Genomic DNA, 19823 nt, shown 5'->3' on the forward strand with positions numbered 1-19823 from the left:
AACTATAAAATCACAATTTTGGACCCCCCAACAATCACAGGACTGGGCCCTCAAGGGTACGCCGTACCCCCTTCTCATAGGCCTTGCATAAAGTAGGCTACAATTACGAAAAGCACTAGAAGTGCATAACAAGCCTATGCTAACATAGCCTAGCCTAGGCTACAGACATATACATAATTTTGTTTGTCGTTAACAAAGGTAGGCAGTGGCGCACTACTTTCGTGGTAGCGCCGCTTCATTTTTGTTGGACTAGCGGCGCTACTTTTTTTTCAATGTAGCGGAGTGGCACTACATTTCCTTCAGTTGCATTCCCGCAAATTTAAAGTGAAACAAATGATTCGTTTTTGGCTATTTTACAGTATAGGAAAACAATACATGAAAATTCGAAGTAGAAATCGTTCGACTATTGCGACGTTGAAGTGGCAGTGTAATCGAATATCATTCTTTTTCAACTTATTTTGACTTCACAAATTGCTTCCTGTGTCAGTTTAAGTTTAGACAAAACCAGCGGTAGCGCGAGCTACTTTTAAAGTAACAGATGCCCACCTCTGGACTCGATAAAGAAAATTATTATTGAGCCACAGAATACGCATTAAGTACGGTAACCAAAACGAGATAAAATTTTCTGAACCAGACATCGCAAGTACCGTTCGATACAAACCTAACATCACATGAAGAAAAAGTAGTTGTTGTCTGAGCTATTTCATTCACTAGGTGCCGCTGAATGGAGAGCAGTCTTGAAATGTGTTGCTCAAGCGCACACCCCGAGACCCGAACCAGCGCCGCTTAATCTTGAGTCTGGTGCTTAACTGCTGAGCTAATTCGGCAATCAGATTTAACCGAAGCGCTACCTAACCTTCCGGCTTTATTTCGACAACTTTCACAAGCCATTGAAATGGCTGCCATCTTGGGTGGACAAAAATTGTGTAAATTTAGGAGAAGCTGCATGCAGTCTCGGTTGCGGGGTTAGTGCAGACTGCAGTACTAGCAAAAACAGTCCATTGAATGGCCAATTTATCACATCACTCCACTACCTTTTTGCACTGCTCGTTTTTTTACGATTCTTGTATATTGAGTAACCTGCTGTACTTCTGCAACTGCGTTTTAACTGGTCTATCAGTATGCCACTCATTTAAAGCAAGCATCGATGTACTGAATTACTTACAAACGTAATGAGACAAATTCACAATACGACAAAACACAGGACCATTTGCACTGGAGAGTGGTGTTGCGTTTGCCACAGTCTGAGATAAAATTTGTGCAAAGTTGGCTACGTTTACGCCACACAGGCATTTGGCAACAAATTGTTCCGTTCTGCTACTTTTAAAGAAATAAAAATACACGCACTGCTGTCTTCGATTATCCCTGATTTGAACAAGCTGGAGCTGGTTTTAAAGTACTTGAAACATACGCTTGCAATGAATAAACAGTTAAAACACATTATAACAAATCACACTGCATTGATAAGAAAATGCTTGAATTGGTCTCAAATTTTTTTTTATTCTAGGATCTTTTGTTAGAGGGGTATTTGCTTTGTAAGGATTGCGTGGTCGTGGACAAAACCAGATTCCTATCACTTGCCCGCATCAACATTCGTAAATTCGCGTATAGCCTAATTTCAATCCAAAATTGTTTTCGGACCACTTGAGCCCTAACTTCATTACACCAAGAACGATAGGGTAGGCACTTTTAACAAGCAGATTTCTAATAAACCACAAACCAATCAGAAGCTGCGCTGTTCATGACGTCATCAAGGTTGCGTTTAGAAAGAAAGAAAAACGCAAATTCTAGCTAAATTAAATCATCGCTTTGCCATCGGCTGACTTGGCGCAGAGGGCTAGGGCGACGGTAGTCATTCGATTGACGTGGGCTTGATTCCCACCACTGCTATAGCTCTTTTTTCTTCTGTAATTACCAAACAAAGTTCAAAGTAATAATTAATTCGCTGGCTGAATGCTGGAATGGTCACAATTGGACAGATAACGTAGCATCTCATTGGTTCGTGCTTGGATTGGATATCTGCATGTTAAAGTGTCTTCCGAACGATACACTCAGTGGGGCGCCACACTGCTTAAAAGCACCAAGTTAAAAATAAAAGTCAGACAAGGAGTCGAACCGTAGACCATCGATTTGAAGCTCAACAAAAATACGCGGGTGTTTGGCTACAAAAAACTGCGTTTAGAAAAGTCAACCAGCCAACAAATCAGTCCTTTTCTGCATTGATTCAGCATAGAAAAACGTCTGTAGACGTTGAATCGACGCAGAAAACAACAACACTAATTTGCTGACTGGGAAATAAATTTCCAGGGAAGTAGTAATGAGCAAATTGTTGTGTTTTTAATCAGTGATGACAGAGTGCTGAGCTATAAGATTTTCTGGCACTATCACTGCGTATTAAGCCTATTCAATTACACAATGCTGCTGGCACTGCAAAGTGCTTGGTTGTTTGGTATTATAAAGCATTAGTGATATACAGCCAGGTGTCATCGGTAATCGTAACTTTGACACCTGGGATTCTCTTATACCTGATAACCTCGCTAAACACACCTTGTTTGACAAAATGAAACAGGTCGGATCAACGGGGTCTGTATGTAGCTGATTAGGATCTGGCGCTCTTCGTCAAAGTCTCCACACCAGGTTAACAATATCACTACATTTGGTGATAACAGTGATGAAACATAGTTCCCCACTATCATTTCATATAAAAAGAAACTGTGCGTGAGACTAGACACTAGACAGGTAACTTATGATCAAAATACTAAATTACAGAACCATAGCCACAACATTGCGATCACCAACGTTACATCTGCGTTGATCCAACGTTTAACAAGTTCCAAAGTTTCGAGAGGTTTCGGCTGTAGAAGTTTCAAGTAAAAACGCCAACGAGTGATCTTGAATTGCATTTCGTACGTTTATCAAACGTATATCAACAGAAAAAAGACGTGACAGTGTGATTGCTTGCTAACAGTCGGTGATCGATTAAAAAAAGAAATCAATAGAAAAACAGAAAACAGTAGATGATGAAAAAAAAGGTACAGAGAAAAGCTCAAAGCACAATACGTCATCTTTCATCAGTGATTTACCATTTGACAGAGATCCAACGTTGATTCAACGATATTGACAACACACATAGACCCGGTTACCAAAATGCGTTCTTCCTAATTGATACATCTCGAGATGTTGGATCAACGTAAAAAAGACGCATAAGTTGAGATAAGAAGAGATCAAAACGTTTAAGTTTTCTAGACTTCTATTAGCTAAAAAATGCGACTTTAAAAGTAAAAAGTGTGTTTCCTTGGTCAAGTCGAATAGGGTAAAGCTGATCGATAACAACGTTTAAAAGACGTCAAATAACGGAGTTTATAAAGAGAGAGACACGATCGTCATGCTGAAAAACTGCAGCGTCAGCAGCAAAGGAAAGGAAGAGTCAAGACAAAAGAAAAGATTTCTGGCCTTCTCTAGCAGCTTTGTGCAGCCGCTGCCGCATCACGGACTCGCTCGAATATTCGGGAAGCTTCAAATAATTAACGCACGTCATCACTGATGGAAGGTATTCATCCGCGCTGTGGCCTTCTTCACTTGACTTCCGCACGATCGTCAATTGGGGATGTAGAGATTTAAACCCTGAAAGAAAACAAGAACAAAGATGTTCACTAAACTTTAGTCAGTTCGAGTAAAAGTACGGAGTAAAAAACATGAAATAAACTTGTTGTCAAGACACGTTTCGAAAACTATGGCATACTGCTTCATCTTCAATGCTACCAAGCGATTGATTTGACTCGAATGAGTCACTCCTTTTATAGCCGTGAAATTAAAGACAATATAATTTTCCAAAGGTTCGCTGAACGTTGAATTAATTTCAGCTGTGTGTTCGTCTACTCAGATTGACCAAGCATTCTAACCACTTTGATTTTTAGTGAACTCATAGCTACCAAGATAGCAAGTTTAAATTTCTATCTTATCGACCAAATCTGATAAAGGAAACTCACCACCAACAGGCAAGTGGGGACTCCCCGTCACGAACTGAAGGAACGCTCTTTGCTCCGCCACGTCATATTGGGAGAGAACACGAAATAAGGTCTTGACTGTTTCGCTGTCGTGGCAGTAGCCGTGATCAGTGAGGCAGCTCTCCGATAGCTCCAGTTCGCTCCATGGCTGGTAGCGAGCGCCGCAAAATAACTCGTCCAACTGAAGAGTGGACGCATTGAGGTTGAATTAAAGTTTAGATTTTTTGTCGTATTCAGGCATACGCCCGGTGGTTGTAGATTTTGATTAAGCCGATGGGAAGGCAAGAAAGCCAATCCCTGTGTCCACTTTCAGGCATGCTTTTAAGTAGGCTGCTAAGGTTCAAATGAGGCGATATCAGTCGAGTCGAAATCTTGGTCAGTAATTTCACCAATGATCAGTCCAACTTGGTAAAAGTGGTTACGCGTGTTTAATACTTATTACTAGGGCAACCAAAAGTCAATAAAGTCAAAATTTTTCTGCCTAGTTTAAAGTTTATAAAACGTCCATAAACTAAATTTTAGGCTGACACGAAGAGAGGTTTCAAAGTTATTAAGTAAAAAAAAAGTCAAATTTTATGGTTAGGTCAAAATTTTCTTTTATCGTAGTTTTTCTTCTCTCTATTGATATTTTATTAAATTGTTTTGACAATTACATTTACTCCGCTTGTTTGTTAATATATGGCGCTGTTAAAACAAAATAAATTGACTTGACTTATTAAAAGCTACACAGATAATGATTTTTTGTTGCAATTTATGTTGCTATTCTGACGTAATAATCCGTTTGTTGCAATTTCTGAGGTAATAATCTTGTTTCGCCCACTGCTGACGATTATAAGCTAGGCGTGGAAGGCAGGTAGCGTGGTCTTTGTTCTTGGTTAGGTGAATACTGAATACTCAGACCATTATACATATTATAGTGTTGAGTTTTAGCTTCCTGATGTTGTCAAATTTGTCTTTAGCGAGCCTATAATTATGCCTAAGGTTAAAAACAATCAAATTCTTCTAAAGTTTGTAGTACACTGCTTGATTACGCTTCTGAGTTTATTTCAACACCTAAAGGTGAATGACAAAAGACAAGAACTTCAAAGGCGATAATGTGCATTGTGCAACATTACTTGATGTTGGAGTATAATACTGCAGAACCCTCTCAGTAGTTTCGAGATATTTAAAGACACTCCATATTTATCTTTTGCAGTTTTTCGAGTTACTTTCATTACCTGTTTGTTAGCTGTGGTGTCGTCGAGTCTTCCACATTTTCCTTTTATTTCATTAGAAAAAGAAGATATCCTTACCTAACGGTTTAATTTCTAATATGCTTTGTATTTCGCATTTGGGTTGCAAACGAAGAAAGTTATTGGTCAAAATTAGGTCAAAATTTGTAAATTATAAAGTCAAAATTTCAAGTTTTTTGGTCAAAAAATTGGTTGCCCTACTTATTACAGAGCTTTGAAGCTGGGTTCGTGAGGTTTCCCGGATGCAGCTATTATTTCGTCAGAAACATTGCATTGGTTGAAACGCAACCCAATCCCTAAGCTTGTTGTTACAGCCACGAAAGCAAAAGTCAAATAATGAAAACAAGAAGCATTACAATGTGCAAGATACAGACCAAGAATATTTCATGATCATACGAATAGATAGTGAAGTTTTTCTTCTATTTGCTTTTGTAATTTTCAGATTATGAGCTAACAATACTAGAATGCATGTGACTATTTCTGCCTCGTTACACAAGCCTACCTCCTCAGGAAAGAAGTAGTCTATGGCATGGATGGGAATCACCGACTGGAAGCCTTCCTTCATTGCATCAAGCTGCTGACGTACGCCTTCAACTAGCGTCCAATGAGCAATGAGCTGTAAAAGAAAAATTTGTCAATAATTGAATCTTTTAATGAAATGAAAAGTTCCAGTTTTCTATCAACTTATTGAGAAAATATTAATGCTTGGACGGTGAAAAGCTCGTTTACCCGTTTAATTCTGACAAGTTTACAGTTTCTTCCGCAGTTCTTACGTAAGACTTATCCTTTGAGGAATCAGAGTGAAAGCGCGGTCACAACTGAATCGTTGCGCCCAGCTAGAAAACGTTCTTTTTTTCCTAGATGAACTTCAGAAAGATTCTCATCACAGAGATTGACAGATTACGTGAAGTTTCCGTTTCAGTTTACTTGCAGTGTTAATGCAAACATAATACACTCCTGTGGTCACGTTTACAAAATTAAGTAGTACAAGTACTATGTTTGATCGTCTCGAAATATGAAACAAAATAGGAGCCGTCGCTTTTTAGTCTAACTCTTGCGATGTCGTAAGAGCAGAGTTTACAATACTGCGGAGATCATGAGATAGGAATATAGGCTATCAATGATGCTTGAGGAAAGGTTAGCGGGACTTACAGAAAGATATTTGTCAATGTTGTGAATGGAGAGGGAGGTTTTTGATCCTTCTTTTATCAGTTCGATGTTAGGAAATCCTGGAAGTTGGAAATCGAGTCCGAGATCTTCCAAGCTGCAGCCGTCCATTGTGATGGAGGATATCTTCTCTTCAGCATCGTTCTGTTGTAAAAATTCACGTTTGTTAGCAAATTTAAAATTTTGAGCTTTTATCACATTAATTCAACATCAGCTTACGTACCGACGCTTCTTTCTCGAAAACGATGCGTTGATGAAGTACGTTCTTGAGTTTATTAAAGGTCAAAGTGAAACCGGGGTCAACCTGGTTCAAGTCAAACCACGTGATCTCGTCCTTCTTACCCAACAACCACTTGTAGCAGACGACGCTGAGTGGTATGTCCGTCTGAAAAAGAAATTGCTGAATTATTTTTGGAAATGATTCGGCGGTTACAAGTGTGAGCAACGGAAGCACAGCTCACAAAAAAGCAAATTGGCTGTGGGAGGAAGATCTTGTTCTTTTCTATTTATTCAATCAAAGGTGGATTTATCAGAATCAAGTCAAACGAATGTGAATTTATGGTAAAACGGTAGAGGTCTCTGTGAATTTTAACAATTTTCTGCTGAAAATTAAGACGGTTATTTAGGAAAAAAATAAATTAGCAAAAATCCAAACGAAGGTTTCGATATGAAACAATCCAGGCATCAATACTAGATACCATTAGAAACTTGCTAGTGTATCATAGACCCAATAGAAGTAGTGCACTCGCCCTGTCTAATGCAACTTAAAATGAGATAATATATTAAAGTCAGCAAAATAGAAGCACATCGGTTCACTTTGTGTAGGTATTCTACGTTGAAGTAATGCGGTGTCCACTCTATCCATTCCTGAAAGAACCTCTCTAATCTGCACCAAAAAGTTGTAACATAGACAAATGGTTCAACAAATTCTCTATGGTTCAACAAAGCAAACTCTCTACCAAAGTTTTAAAAAGTTGTAAGTTCACAAAAATAAAATAGTTCCTATACCATTCGTCCGTCCAGTGCACTCTTCGCCAAAAGTTTTCCCAAGAACGCAAATTTCGCCTTCGCTTTCCCAATCGCGTTTGTCTTGGTGGTCCGGCCGATCGGGAGGGGGAATAACCCAACAGGGGAATGAACAAAGCTCGTTTCGATGGCAACTGGGGCCATTTCTTCGCCCTCCACAATTTCGGATAATTTCTTTACCATTTTCTTGAGCGATGTTGCGTCTGGGTTGCGAACGTTTTCTGTTGTAAAAAAATGGACAAGTTCAGGTGATTGTACGTTGGCTTCTGTGCTTCTGTAGGCTATGTAGGCTTCTGTAGGCTATAAGTGCTTCTGTAGGCTATGAAGCCTTCGAGCTTTCGATGGGAAAATTATCACTCAAAAATGATAAACTAACTTAGTGAACAAGATTGGATGACAGGGCAGGAAGTGTAACAGAACTGCAGTTTAAAATGGTGTCGGTAATGCTCGGTCGGTTTTAATAACATTAAAGATTAGTGGGAGCGGCAAGGAAGCCAATCTTCGTATCCACAGGTATTTCCCGGTAGGTTTCGAACCGACGTCCTTGAGAACACTAAGCCAGCCTTCTAACCACCCTACTACCACAGATGACAAAATTTAAAATAAAAAAGAACTCGTCAGATGGAATAAATGGCTGTAGTGTAGCAGCCATTTGACGTAATGCCTTACCAACTTGATCTGACGTTTCGTCAGGTCTCCATAGACTCAAATCGGACCTCTGCAGCTCATGACTGGCCAAAGTATAGAACTCCAGTGTTGGCCCCAGCCCGGTGCCAACCTCTCCTTCGTAGTGCACCTCGAGTAGCGATTGACCGTTGGCGTGTTCTTGCATCAGCTTCTCCGCTTGACTGAGCAAATTTTCACGCTTCACCGCGCACTGAAACGACAAAAACGTGACGTTTGAAAATGTAGTTTTGAGATGGTATATTCAGGTAAAATTAAACGTGTCGCCAGACACCAATGAAAGAAAATGAAACGATGCTTGCAGTACATTTCCGTATTTGGTAGTAAACTACAACAAAAATATGTTTCTTGGCACCCAATTGCAACAAGAATTTACACTGATGGAAACGTGTTTCGCCAATGAAGCTAGGCTCATCAGTATCCATTCTAATTTATGCCACATAACATCAAAACGCCGGTTTTACCAGTCAGTTGAACTCACATAGAAATAAACAAGTGGCCATCAAAATATAGGACTTGAGACAAATGTTGTTCTTGAATAGAAAAAATTCACCTTTTTCTTTTGCAACTTTGGCATAAAACGATTCGTCGAGTTATGAGAAAGGGAAGACGAGGGTGTGGATGACTGGGGAGTGTTGAGGTCAGGTATTGCCCCAATTTCAGACAGGTGCAACATGGCCCTGTTCCGGTCAAATGAGACGATGCGGAAGAGCAATTGACGCGTCTCGAAGGGCAGGAGGAACGGACAGGAGTGGGCAAGCTCAGTCATCCAAGGAGGTAGATTTCCAGTCATGATCATAAGGGGATCTACAACAAAATTTATTCATAGTTTTTTTTACATCAACTTAGCTCAAGCTGTTTTTTTTTTCGTCATTTGTCTGTCATTGACCGATTTTTTAGCAAAATGTCCTAAAAAAATATAGTCAATTTGGTCAAAATGTCCGAAAAAATATATAGTCAATTCGGCCGGGCATTGCAAGGTTGAGTTTCGCTGATGAACGTTGAAGAAACGTTTGTCTGTTCTAACTTTTCTCAGATAAAACACGACAACGTTTCTCAGCGAAACTTAATGTTGTAGCTAGTCAGGAAGTGCAAATTTTGGTTTGTATCAGCCCAGGCCTCGAAATTCACGGCGGACATGTCCGCCGTCACAGCATGTGATGTTCGCGGGAAGTACCATCTAGATCGGTCATATTTGTCCGCCGAGAAATAACACAGGCACTAGCGATACAAATCGTCATTGCATAGCATGAACAATTGTTGCAAGAATATAATTTCCCGCGCATTCTAGCGCGCATCTACAAAATGTGAATAGCCTACTGTATCGTATCCCTTTTAGCTTCCATTCAAGCAGGAAAACTTTCGATTTTTTACGTTGCTTTTGAACAACGATTCAAAGGGGTACCACGGCCTACTAGAACACGGCCAAATATGTTGCTATTTGAGGAAATTTCTAAGAGTCTGAATTGTTATAATCATAGCTATGACAAACCTGTCATCTTCCCATTTCCAAAAGTAAGTAAAATGAGCAATATTTGTATCTAGACATATTATTGGCTTGTTTTACCAGAGATTAGATACTTATGTTAAGCACAACTTATGCAATAATAATGTAAAATATGTAAAAATTTTCCAACTCCATCCTGGAGGTAGTCTCATCATACAGTCGTTAGGTTTTTTGTATAGCAGGATTTTTTGCCAATAGCCACATTTTACTTGCAAAATTAAACTTGGTGGAAAACAAAACAAACTAAAATTTAAATTAGGACATCAAATGAACCGCTTACAACACAGAATTCAGAAAAAATCCTTGATATTTTAAATGAAACATGCAATTTCACCAAAAGCGACACACCAAACGATACTATCTCCAGGTTGCAGTTGAAAAATCTTACATATTTTACATTGTTATTGCATAAGTTGTGCTTAACATACATACCTAATCTCCGGTTAAGCAAGCCAAACATATGTCTAGGTACAAATATTGCTTATTTTACTAACTTTTGGAAATGGGAAGATGACAGGTTTGTCATAGCTATGATTGTAACAATTCAGACTCTTAGAAATTTCCTCAAATAGCAACATATTTGGCCGTGTTCTAGTAGGCCGTGGGGGTACAAAGGTGAATTCTTCGCCAAGAATCGATGGGAGTACCGTACTTCTACACTAATCACGCGCAACCTAGTTCAAGTTTTACGTCACAATGTCTGGCTTTGATCTCCTAGTAATATTGATACGGCAAGGTTGGTTACAAAATTAGATTATACGAGTAGGCTATTCAGCAAGCAAAATTTGTTAAGTTTTAGTATTACAGTAAGAAAAGGCTCAGGGAAAATTCACTTTCGCTCACATGACAAGCAAAAATAAACCTAGAAAAAGCCTAATGAAACTTTGCACAGCAAAAAATAGTAGCGTTAGTGTAGAAGTTTTCCGACTCGTGCCCAGAGCATTGTGACGCAAGAAGCCACACGACCTCGATTGGTGGAAGTTAATCACTTGATCAGTTGTGCGGCGTATTAAGCAGCTACACGGCGCTTTGACTCTTCAAACACACGTCGTTGGTCTGATGAAAGCCTTTCAGAGTTACTTCGGTAAAATTTAAAAAAAGCCTTCTAAACCGTAGCTATAGTTCTCAAATGGCGAAGAATTATCAAGATAAAGTGATTAAGCATGACGATCGACGTTAAAACTGGTGTGTCCGCCGAGATAGCTACTCAGATCGGACACGTTTATCCGCCGTCAGCAAAAACGAATTTCGAGGCCTGTCAGCTACTTGAAAGGAAATATTTACATCAGAAAAAATGACCGAAATAAAACAAAAAATGACCGAATTTTTTCAAGTCATTTCTGACAAATGACCGAAAAGTCTCAGCGACAAAAAAAACCCAGAATTGCTCAGGTATCTATTTTAATCCAACGTTTTTAATTGCTATGCTTTAAATGAGCTCTTAAAATAACCTCACAAGACCACACATTTATATTTTGCCGATCAAATGATAATCTTAACTAGTGCAACAGATCAAAAAATTGCCAGGGTTGCCAATTAATTCATTTCTTGATTTTCATGAAACGAAATTACAGAGTAAAAAATGATTTACAAATATTAATAACTGTTCGGCAACTCTGAAAATTACACGACTGTTACGGCTTAACTCATTAAAAAAAGACTTTGACATTGAATAAACAAATATTTTTGTTTTCAGCAAATCACGACAAGCTAAAAGACACACACTCAGATATCCATGCTGTCGTTAAGCTTCGCAGACTACGAACCCCTTACCTTGCAATTGTCGATGGGCTTTAGTTGAAAGCTTTTTGTTGACAAAATCGCTTCTGCTAATTAGCTCTCTGTCGTTCTCCACGGAGGTTGGCTCGTAGAGGCTGTGCCAGTGAGAAGAGAGGCCGAATACGATCCTCATCAGAGATAAAACCTAAAAATTGAATTCGATACACGCGACGTTATGCGGCTTGCCTTTCACGCAGTCGAATACCGACACCTGTTAAACAGTATACGTTTTATAAAACCGCTGGAATGACTGATTGAAGACATAGCGATCAATACATAGATCGCTATGGTTGAAGACTTAATGAATTAAGGACTAACAGACAAAATACGGCAAAGCTGTTATTCCACGAACCAAAGAGGCAGCACCAATAAAGTCGTACTAACGTACTGTGGCAGCACAGATGTTTAATACCACTTGCTTTCCGGCATGAGCATGCTTGTTGCTGTAGCGCAATACGATTGCCCACAGAACATCTCAGCAAACAAGATATGGTATAACAAACACGCTATACCGGTGACCCTCCTACACAAATTTCATAAATGATGCACCAGGGGTGACATGAATAAGACGTAGAAATAGCGTACAATAATAATATTAGAGTGTTACAAACTCTTACCTCTTGGCTTGGATCAGGGGTGGTGAAAGTTGAAGGGAATGAATCGACCAAGTATCTGTCTAGGGGTCTTGCTTGAGTCGCTACAATTCCATCTAATGAAAATACAGTTTGATTTGACAAATGTTTTTGAATCAGTGTAGGCAGAGGTAGTTCAAGAACAAAATATTATAAGGTTTACAGAAATTTAACCTGTAGAAAAAAACAAAAAAACATTCTAAGTAGGCGTTGTTGTTGTAATTCTCGCCATACATGTCTTGCAATTGCATCTGTTGGTGTAAGTTAATTTAGAAATACCCGATGCAAATTAAATACAAGTAACGATCATATTGACCAACCACTTTGGTGGAACGGGCGAACAAGCCTACGGCTATCATCACGTGACAAATATTCTCTTCTACATATTGTTATCCAACTGACACGTCACTAAGCACAAAACGCAATAGAGCAGAAAATGTCACGTGGCAGCCCAACATTAATAAAAAAGGTATATCCTTTTGGTTGAAAACGTTACCCGTCAGGCGGGGTTAAAGAATTAAGTGGTGAAGAACGATTTTCAAGTAATAGAATATGAGAAAGGGAAAAATACTCACTCAAGTAAACGTTATCTTTCTTTGAGGTTTTCGGCGAAAATTGTTTCGACTTTTTTTTACTTCCGCCAGCATGAGCCGCCGAGGGGGAAGCTATATCCGGTACCAACTTGTAACTGAAGAATATACAAGTGTGTAACGGTCAGAACACATTATGGAAAATAGGTATAAAGTTTTATACTGGTTTGATGGCTTTATGAATAGATGCCTCTGCCTCAGTAGACATGGATTCAATACTCAGTCGAATGTGACAAAGGACTTATAAAAAATAGCAGTGAATTCGATTCCTGTTTAGAACTAAGCATTTAGGGACTAAATTTAGCAACATAACGTACTTGACTACGCCGCAATACGGCCACGCTGAAACTGTCTGCCTTAGAAAGCGCCAAGAGCAGCGCATAACTCGATACAAGCCTATAAGTATATAAAGCACACATTATTTCGATCCTCATACAGCCTTTGTATTTTCTAGTTGGGTTCAAAGAAGTATGTGCTTTAACAACAATCAAGAAGAAAAGCATAGAACGTACTGTACGGTGTGGATTGTATTCCAAATGTTCGAGTTTGAAACTGATATTGAATCATCGTCAGTATCCAAGTCGTCTGATGACGAAAACGACAAACAACCGTCTTCCGAGAAGTGTTTCACAGCCTGGTGGTGAGGGAAAAACAAAAAAAACGTCTGAACGACCGTCGTGGCATCAGCGAATCAGAAACAAGTCAGATAAAAGCAATGGCAATTGTATGAAAACCTAGTAGTAGCAACTCCTAAATTGGATTAACTAATTAATCTCAGCGCAAGGCAACGTCATGGTAGCGTGAAATCATCGCTGTTGTATTCAATATTAGCTTTCAGTGCTGGTGTAGTAAACTTTAGCGTTTCGGCAAACATATCGTTGTGCCATAAAACTAGACTCAAGGACATCCAAGCATACGGATGAATATAGGTAGTCGACTGAGGCTAGCGGTTATCAGAGCGTGTACTGTACTGATGTGATCCTGACAAGATCCACAATGCAGAAACAGCTGTTTACTACATATCACTAATCAACAACCACAAAGTAACTACAGCATAAACGCTTGCCAGAAAAGGCCACAAATACACCGCCGAAAGAAACGTGATTACCTGATACACTGTCATGTTGTAAGGCAATCTATTCCCATCAAGATACAGTTCCAATCTGTGCTTGTTGCCAGGTGACGTTGATGTGCTGGAGCGACCGTGCGATGAAGTGCCTGATGTGACAATATTACGTTACTTTTTCATTAAAACGTAAAATTCGATTATTATTTTCAGCAAAATCTTTTGCATTGATATAAAGTCGACTTGAAGCATCGGATGCCGGAGGTTTAACTCAACGTGTAACTGATTTTAAACAAATGAACGTGTCCTTCCTTCACCAGTCTTGGGAAAAAAAACATCTGACAAAGAGACTTTTGTACAACATGTTACGGTCAAGCAAACGCCAACGCATTAAAGAAAATCACGATATTGGAACTTCCAGCTTTTCTAATCTTTGTCAGAGGCTAAACGTTCCACATTTTTGAAACTACAAAAACAAGATTCGGGCAAACAATCAAGGGGCATAAAAGACCCTTGAAAGTCAAGATGGAGGTAAAAATGCAACGAGTAGTTCCCATCCCTATTTCAAGTACTTGAAGAGAAAGCGCGCTGCTCATCATCATCATGATGATCTTCTGCATCTATTTCATCCTCGGAGTCGTCTTCTGCTAGCAGCATAAAAGTGTCTCTTTTCTCGGAGCTGTTTCCACCGTCCGAAGACACTGCTCCATAACCACGAGTGACAAGATGCTTCTCGATGGCCTGCACCAACGCAAGAGGATCCACCTGGACACATGGGATTCTAATTTGAATCTTGTTGATAAAGAATGAAAAAATGACTGTAGTTACTTTGCATGAGAAGCAATAATTGTATTTATAACGTATATTCATTACATTTGTTATAATTTAGTTTGGGTAAAAAGTTAAACCCGCAACTTCCATTGTCGCGCGTTTCCTCAGAGATATATGACTGACTTCTTCACACAAATGGAGTTGAGCGAATCGAACTGAAAGCAAAATGAAACTGTACTTACCCGCACCGGTCCCCCCTGCCACTGTTTCGCCTTCTTGCAATCGGGATGACGTTTCAACAGGCATTTGAGCTGGTGACGTGCGAGGAAACTTAGCATTTGAGCTCCGCTGAAAATTCAAATAAATTTTGTCCTTCCTGATACGTGTACACGGTGTACTGTACAATCAGTTCCCAGACACAATCAACGTTTGCGTAACATGCTGTATGTTTGTTTATGATATATTGATGAGTGGTGTAATTTTGCGATATAGCACGTGTAAACATGATAGTCACGCAAAGCATCTAAACAACTTCTTCTACTTCTGCGTATGAACCTTCTTTGCCACTCCAAGGCCAAGGGTCTAGGGACTCTGCCTCCAACTGATACACACTACACAGACATGAGATGAAAGAAATGCACAAGAGTGAACTAAATATAGACAGAGCAAATCAGATGGTTCTCTTTCTCAACTCTTGAAATGCTTCTCAAGAAATAAAACAATAACAAATAAAACCTTTGGCAAAAAGAAGAAATAAAGCACAACACCATAAACTTGTTTCTTACCGTCCCAGCGCATTTGGCAGATCGTGGGCGTTGACTGCGAACTGTTCCAGCTGGCTTGCGCAAAGACTCAACTTTGCAACGAGATCACGAAAAGGATCGATGTTGTCGAGGTCAGCCACTGAGATTATGTTGTCAGTGAAGTGAGTGTTCTGAAAAACAAAACGTAACTTTGACACTTACGTAAAACGTTGGACGTAAAACGTTGTAGTGATTCTGAATTTTAAAAGTTTATTAAAGAGTTTGTGTTTTTGCACCACAAAACCACGTAAAATTACAGCTGCCGTGGAACCATACTTATCAGAGAGGTATTAAATTATATTCCATTCAAGGAGGGCTTCACAGAAGCTAAAACTATTATATTTGTTTCTTTATTATTATTTTACAGCAAAAGCAACGTTAAGTCCGATAAATGAGACTGGTTTCACAACAATGCTCAATTTTCTGCAGTCAAACATGTTTTTATGCTAATGATAACCTGATGACCCGTATGATGAATACCCAGATAGCAAAATTCGTCATTTTTACATTGAATCTGCAGACGTTGAATCAATGTCTTAGGGTTTGACGGATTTTGCTGTCTGGGTTCTTAGTAGAGTTTACAATCTAAGATTGATGGGTGATCTTCAAATGGGCAAAACTAATGCCGCGTTACACTGAAAGTCTTTCGGGAGAAATGAAGTTTTTACTGATAATGACTTACCGGCAAGCCAGTAAATACATTCAAGAAAAGACGAAGTCTTTCATCTCTATCTATTGCCACCACGGAATAATCAACCGGTCTTTTGCTATCAGAAGAGGAAGCTTCGGATGTAAAAACGTTTACATCGATCGTGGACGGCCTGGTGGCTCCTCCACGTCTGGTTTGATCAGAAGACAAAATCTTTGGTTTACGCATCTCAAAAGGCCAGTTTGCAAGATCGAGTGGTTGCTTGGCTTCATATAAGGCGGTTTTACTCCGTCTGCGGGCCATCACTGGAGAAGGAGGAGACGATCTTCTTTTCAGTTGGTTATCTTTTTTATTCTTTGGAGGAGCTTCTTGGGTGAGGAAGACGATAAGAGATGATATAATCCCGCTATGCTGGAGCTCGAATGAAGACACATCGGATGTGCTCATCATTTGCTTCAAGGAAGACAAGATAAGACGAGCTTCCAGAACATTCTAAAAGTAAAAGTAAAATATGTAAGTAAAAATATATTTAATTTTAATATTTTGACTGAATTGTCTTAACCCTTTAATGCATTTCATTGATATCTCAGGCTTTGACTGAGCAAGGAATACAAAAATAAACAAACAATCTGATGTTATTAGTCGTGTAATGACATGCAAGGTGAACCATTCTCTAGCTAGCTGAAGTTAGAAATATAAAACAAAAACGCACTTACAGAAGAAGCAACTAAACTTGAAGCTATGTTTGTCAATTGGTCTAGTGAAGACACTTCATCATCTTGATCATGATCGTTCAGTTCCATTGTAGAGTTCGCTGAAAAATGTTGATCCAAGAATAACTTCGCCTGCTCCCGGACCCATTGCTTTACCTTCTCCCTGTGAAGTAAAATTTCAATTGCACAAATTTTTAAAGTTGTATCAGACAAAGTTATCTTTAGTGATGTGCGGTTACACATTAGCTATGTCGGCCGCATAGCTGAGTGATGAGAGTGCCCGGGTGCGTCACTCGAAAGGGCACCGGTACAACAATACTCAAGAGCATGCGGCTGTGTCTTTGGCAGGACACTCAAACGCATGTCTGAAGGTGGACACGAAGATTGGCTTTTTTGTTTTCCCGTCTACATAATTTAGATCTTCAATCACCTGGCGTAAGCCAGGCTACGACAACGCGTAAGCTTGTGTCTTATCGACAAATACGACCAAATCTTCATCTCTGAGAATCTACCTGTTCTCTCTTAATTCCGTGTTCTTTTTCAAGTTTGAAAGAGTCAAGTTTTCACGGAGTTTTTTGGCTGCTTCCAAAGATGAGGAAGAAAGAAGAGACTGAATGCGAGAAGCAGTGCTGGAAGATGCACTTAATGTTGAAGAGGACGAATGGGACCTTCTCCATCTTGTGGGATTTAAATTATGAAAAAAGGAGGACGGAGATCGAGGATTGCTTCCTGAAGGAGAAAAGGAATAAATTAAATTTTTTGCAGCAACACTTTACATACAGAATAAAGAATGCAAAAAAAACAAACTTAAAGCAAATTATTGAACGCTTGATCTGAGAAAGGCAGACTGTGAAAAATACCAAAGACCCTTTGTCTTTTGTTGACATCAAAAAATATATAAGTTGATGCTTTTTCTTTATCTTCGTTTTGGTATCTCAGTCTGAGGAAAAAATGACCAACGATTGACAAAAAGGCCAAATGCAGCTGAGCGATTGAAAAGTCAAATCGTAGCAACCCGAGTCAGTCACTTAATATTGGACTATGATGTAAGCTATCCAACTATAAAAGCAGCTTTGTCAGCAAGCTTATTCAATCGAAAACTAAATTCAGTGATTTTCAATCTACAAGATCCACGCTTACCTGACTTGGACTTGGTTCCAGTGGGAGTTCCTTCTTCAGCAGTCATAGCAGCAGCAAATGCTTTGGACAGCGAAGCTTGTTCGAGCGACGACGACAGACCATCCGAACTGTGTGAGGAAAAACTTCGAGTTAAATTTGAGGATTATAGTTTATTTAGATCTTCTGTCCAGAAAGCCAATCGGGCGGATTTTGTTGCTAGTCTCTGATGCAGATAAAAGGTGATTATTTCACTTATAGATGGCCCCCAGTATCGTTCCTCTTCAAAAATGATGTTTCTTAAATTGCTATATCGCATGTTACCAGACACGGAAACACATAGAAAAGGCCACGTGGCTTTCGGTAGCTACACGATTTTACCATTAGTTGATGAGATAGTACTTTGTTTTGCTTGTTACGTTATACGTTATTACGTTATATACGTTATTACGTTGTACGTTATTACGTTATACGTTATTACGTTATACTTTTGCTTTGCTTGTTACTTTAGTTACTTTGATTTTTCAACAAATTCTGTTCAAAGATGATCAGTGAATGGAACAGAACCCAAAGAACGAACCTGTTTTCCAGAGTTGGAGCAAGAGGTGAAGAGGTGGAAGAAAACCTCTTTGCGTGGCTTTTTTTAGGAGGATACTTTCTCTTCAGTAGGTCTGAAAGCCTCCTGTGACAGATTTTGAAAAAAATTCACTGTTTGTTTAGAATTACAGAACATGGCGCGGTTCAGGATAAAACACACCGATGCATTGTTGTAATTTTTTTTGTCATCAACATGTCAATAACCAGCTAAAGCATGCGATATACCATCACGTCAATGAACGATTGAACGGGAAAAGTGGGAAGGCAATAAAATTTAACAATTGTGCAGCATTTTGTAAGCAACACAACATTCCTATCTATCACCATGATGAATTTTCACAGATAGAAAGTCTAAATCGTGCAAATATTATTTCAGAGAAAGTGTTAAGAATTCTTCAAATGAAAAAAATGGAGCGCTACATTGTTTGCATGGTTGTGTGACAAACACTTCATGGACTACAATAATAACGATTATTGACAGTTAAATGTGCAAAAACCTAATACGGTGTGGCATATAACTGTTTCAAACGTCTGCGCCTTAGCCAGAAAATACGATGAATATGAGCAACAGTTGGTTTGACAGGGAAAGTACAAATTTAAGAAGTTATGAAAAGTACAAACCCGGATTCGGAGGGCGATGGTTCAAGACTGGCAGAACACCCTTCAAAAATGGGGGTGGTCGAAGAGCTGGGGTTAAGTGAGTCCCCAGAAGGCGATCCACAAGCAGCGCTGCCAACTACCTTGTGATTTTGATCGAGGAAAAGTTTGATCTGGAAACATTGCAATTATAAATAAAGATGCATTTTTTCTCATGCAATAAATAGAAGACAGTGAACAGGCGACGCACAATAATTTTATCCAATCCAGTGATCAATTGAAACCGGTTCAATCCGCAAAAATGTGGTTATACGGTCGATATTACCTGATGAGTTACCCCTTGACGCCGGAAGTAGACTTGAAATATATCAGGAAGCTTATTCATTAATATCATAGCCATCTGCAAGGCTCCCACCACAACTTTAAGGTCGTTGCTAGACATCATTGAAGCGATGTGACTGGAAGAAAAACAAAGAAATTGTGTTTGTATGCCAGTGAAAAAAACAAAGATAACAAATGTCCATAAAAACTGCAAAAACAGAAAAGCAAACAGTTGCGGATATTTTTTTGTGCAGAAATACTGCATTAGGTATGAAAAACCAAATTAAAACATGCAGAAAGTAAACTTGTGGTTGAGGTAGCGCTTCGAAAACCATGCTGTCTTGCATTACAGCGCTGAAGTCAAGTTGATTTAAGAGGAAAACATGGAAAACAATCTTTCTTCAAAACGTTTGTTGGATCATTGTTAGCTTCTTGATTTTAGACTCTGTACGTTCTACTACCACTTTCAGCGTACGACGTATGTTCTACCACTACCGCTACTGCTACTACATACTACCAAGCATTTCACTCAATACTTTTTCTTTTTTCAATTTTGATTGAATGTA

The 19823-nt window shown here is 39.2% G+C and overlaps 1 protein-coding gene across 1 annotated transcript in view; it reads right to left on the bottom strand.

Annotated features, from left to right (window-relative positions):
- Window positions 1–1137: 1137 nt before the first annotated feature.
- LOC145765555 (E3 ubiquitin-protein ligase TRIP12-like) overlaps window positions 1138–19823 on the bottom strand; it is a 45767-nt gene continuing 27081 nt past the window's right edge. The window contains exons 16-38 of the mRNA XM_082577390.1: window positions 19262–19394; window positions 18961–19109; window positions 18323–18424; window positions 17767–17873; window positions 17139–17355; window positions 16630–16789; window positions 15947–16405; window positions 15247–15395; window positions 14704–14809; window positions 14263–14455; window positions 13733–13842; window positions 13137–13258; window positions 12610–12722; window positions 12020–12111; window positions 11397–11547; window positions 8670–8923; window positions 8102–8309; window positions 7415–7653; window positions 6630–6791; window positions 6392–6550; window positions 5742–5855; window positions 3990–4188; window positions 1138–3624 (exon numbers count right to left, since the gene is read on the bottom strand). Of these exons, the coding sequence (XP_082433516.1) occupies window positions 3428–3624; window positions 3990–4188; window positions 5742–5855; window positions 6392–6550; window positions 6630–6791; window positions 7415–7653; window positions 8102–8309; window positions 8670–8923; window positions 11397–11547; window positions 12020–12111; window positions 12610–12722; window positions 13137–13258; window positions 13733–13842; window positions 14263–14455; window positions 14704–14809; window positions 15247–15395; window positions 15947–16405; window positions 16630–16789; window positions 17139–17355; window positions 17767–17873; window positions 18323–18424; window positions 18961–19109; window positions 19262–19394 (3895 nt within the window). The 3' untranslated portion in view covers window positions 1138–3427. The remainder of the gene's footprint in view (window positions 3625–3989; window positions 4189–5741; window positions 5856–6391; window positions 6551–6629; window positions 6792–7414; window positions 7654–8101; window positions 8310–8669; window positions 8924–11396; window positions 11548–12019; window positions 12112–12609; window positions 12723–13136; window positions 13259–13732; window positions 13843–14262; window positions 14456–14703; window positions 14810–15246; window positions 15396–15946; window positions 16406–16629; window positions 16790–17138; window positions 17356–17766; window positions 17874–18322; window positions 18425–18960; window positions 19110–19261; window positions 19395–19823) is intronic.

The sequence above is a fragment of the Aplidium turbinatum genome, chromosome 2 (genome assembly GCF_918807975.1).
Source record: "Aplidium turbinatum chromosome 2, kaAplTurb1.1, whole genome shotgun sequence".
Taxonomy (NCBI): domain Eukaryota; kingdom Metazoa; phylum Chordata; class Ascidiacea; order Aplousobranchia; family Polyclinidae; genus Aplidium; species Aplidium turbinatum.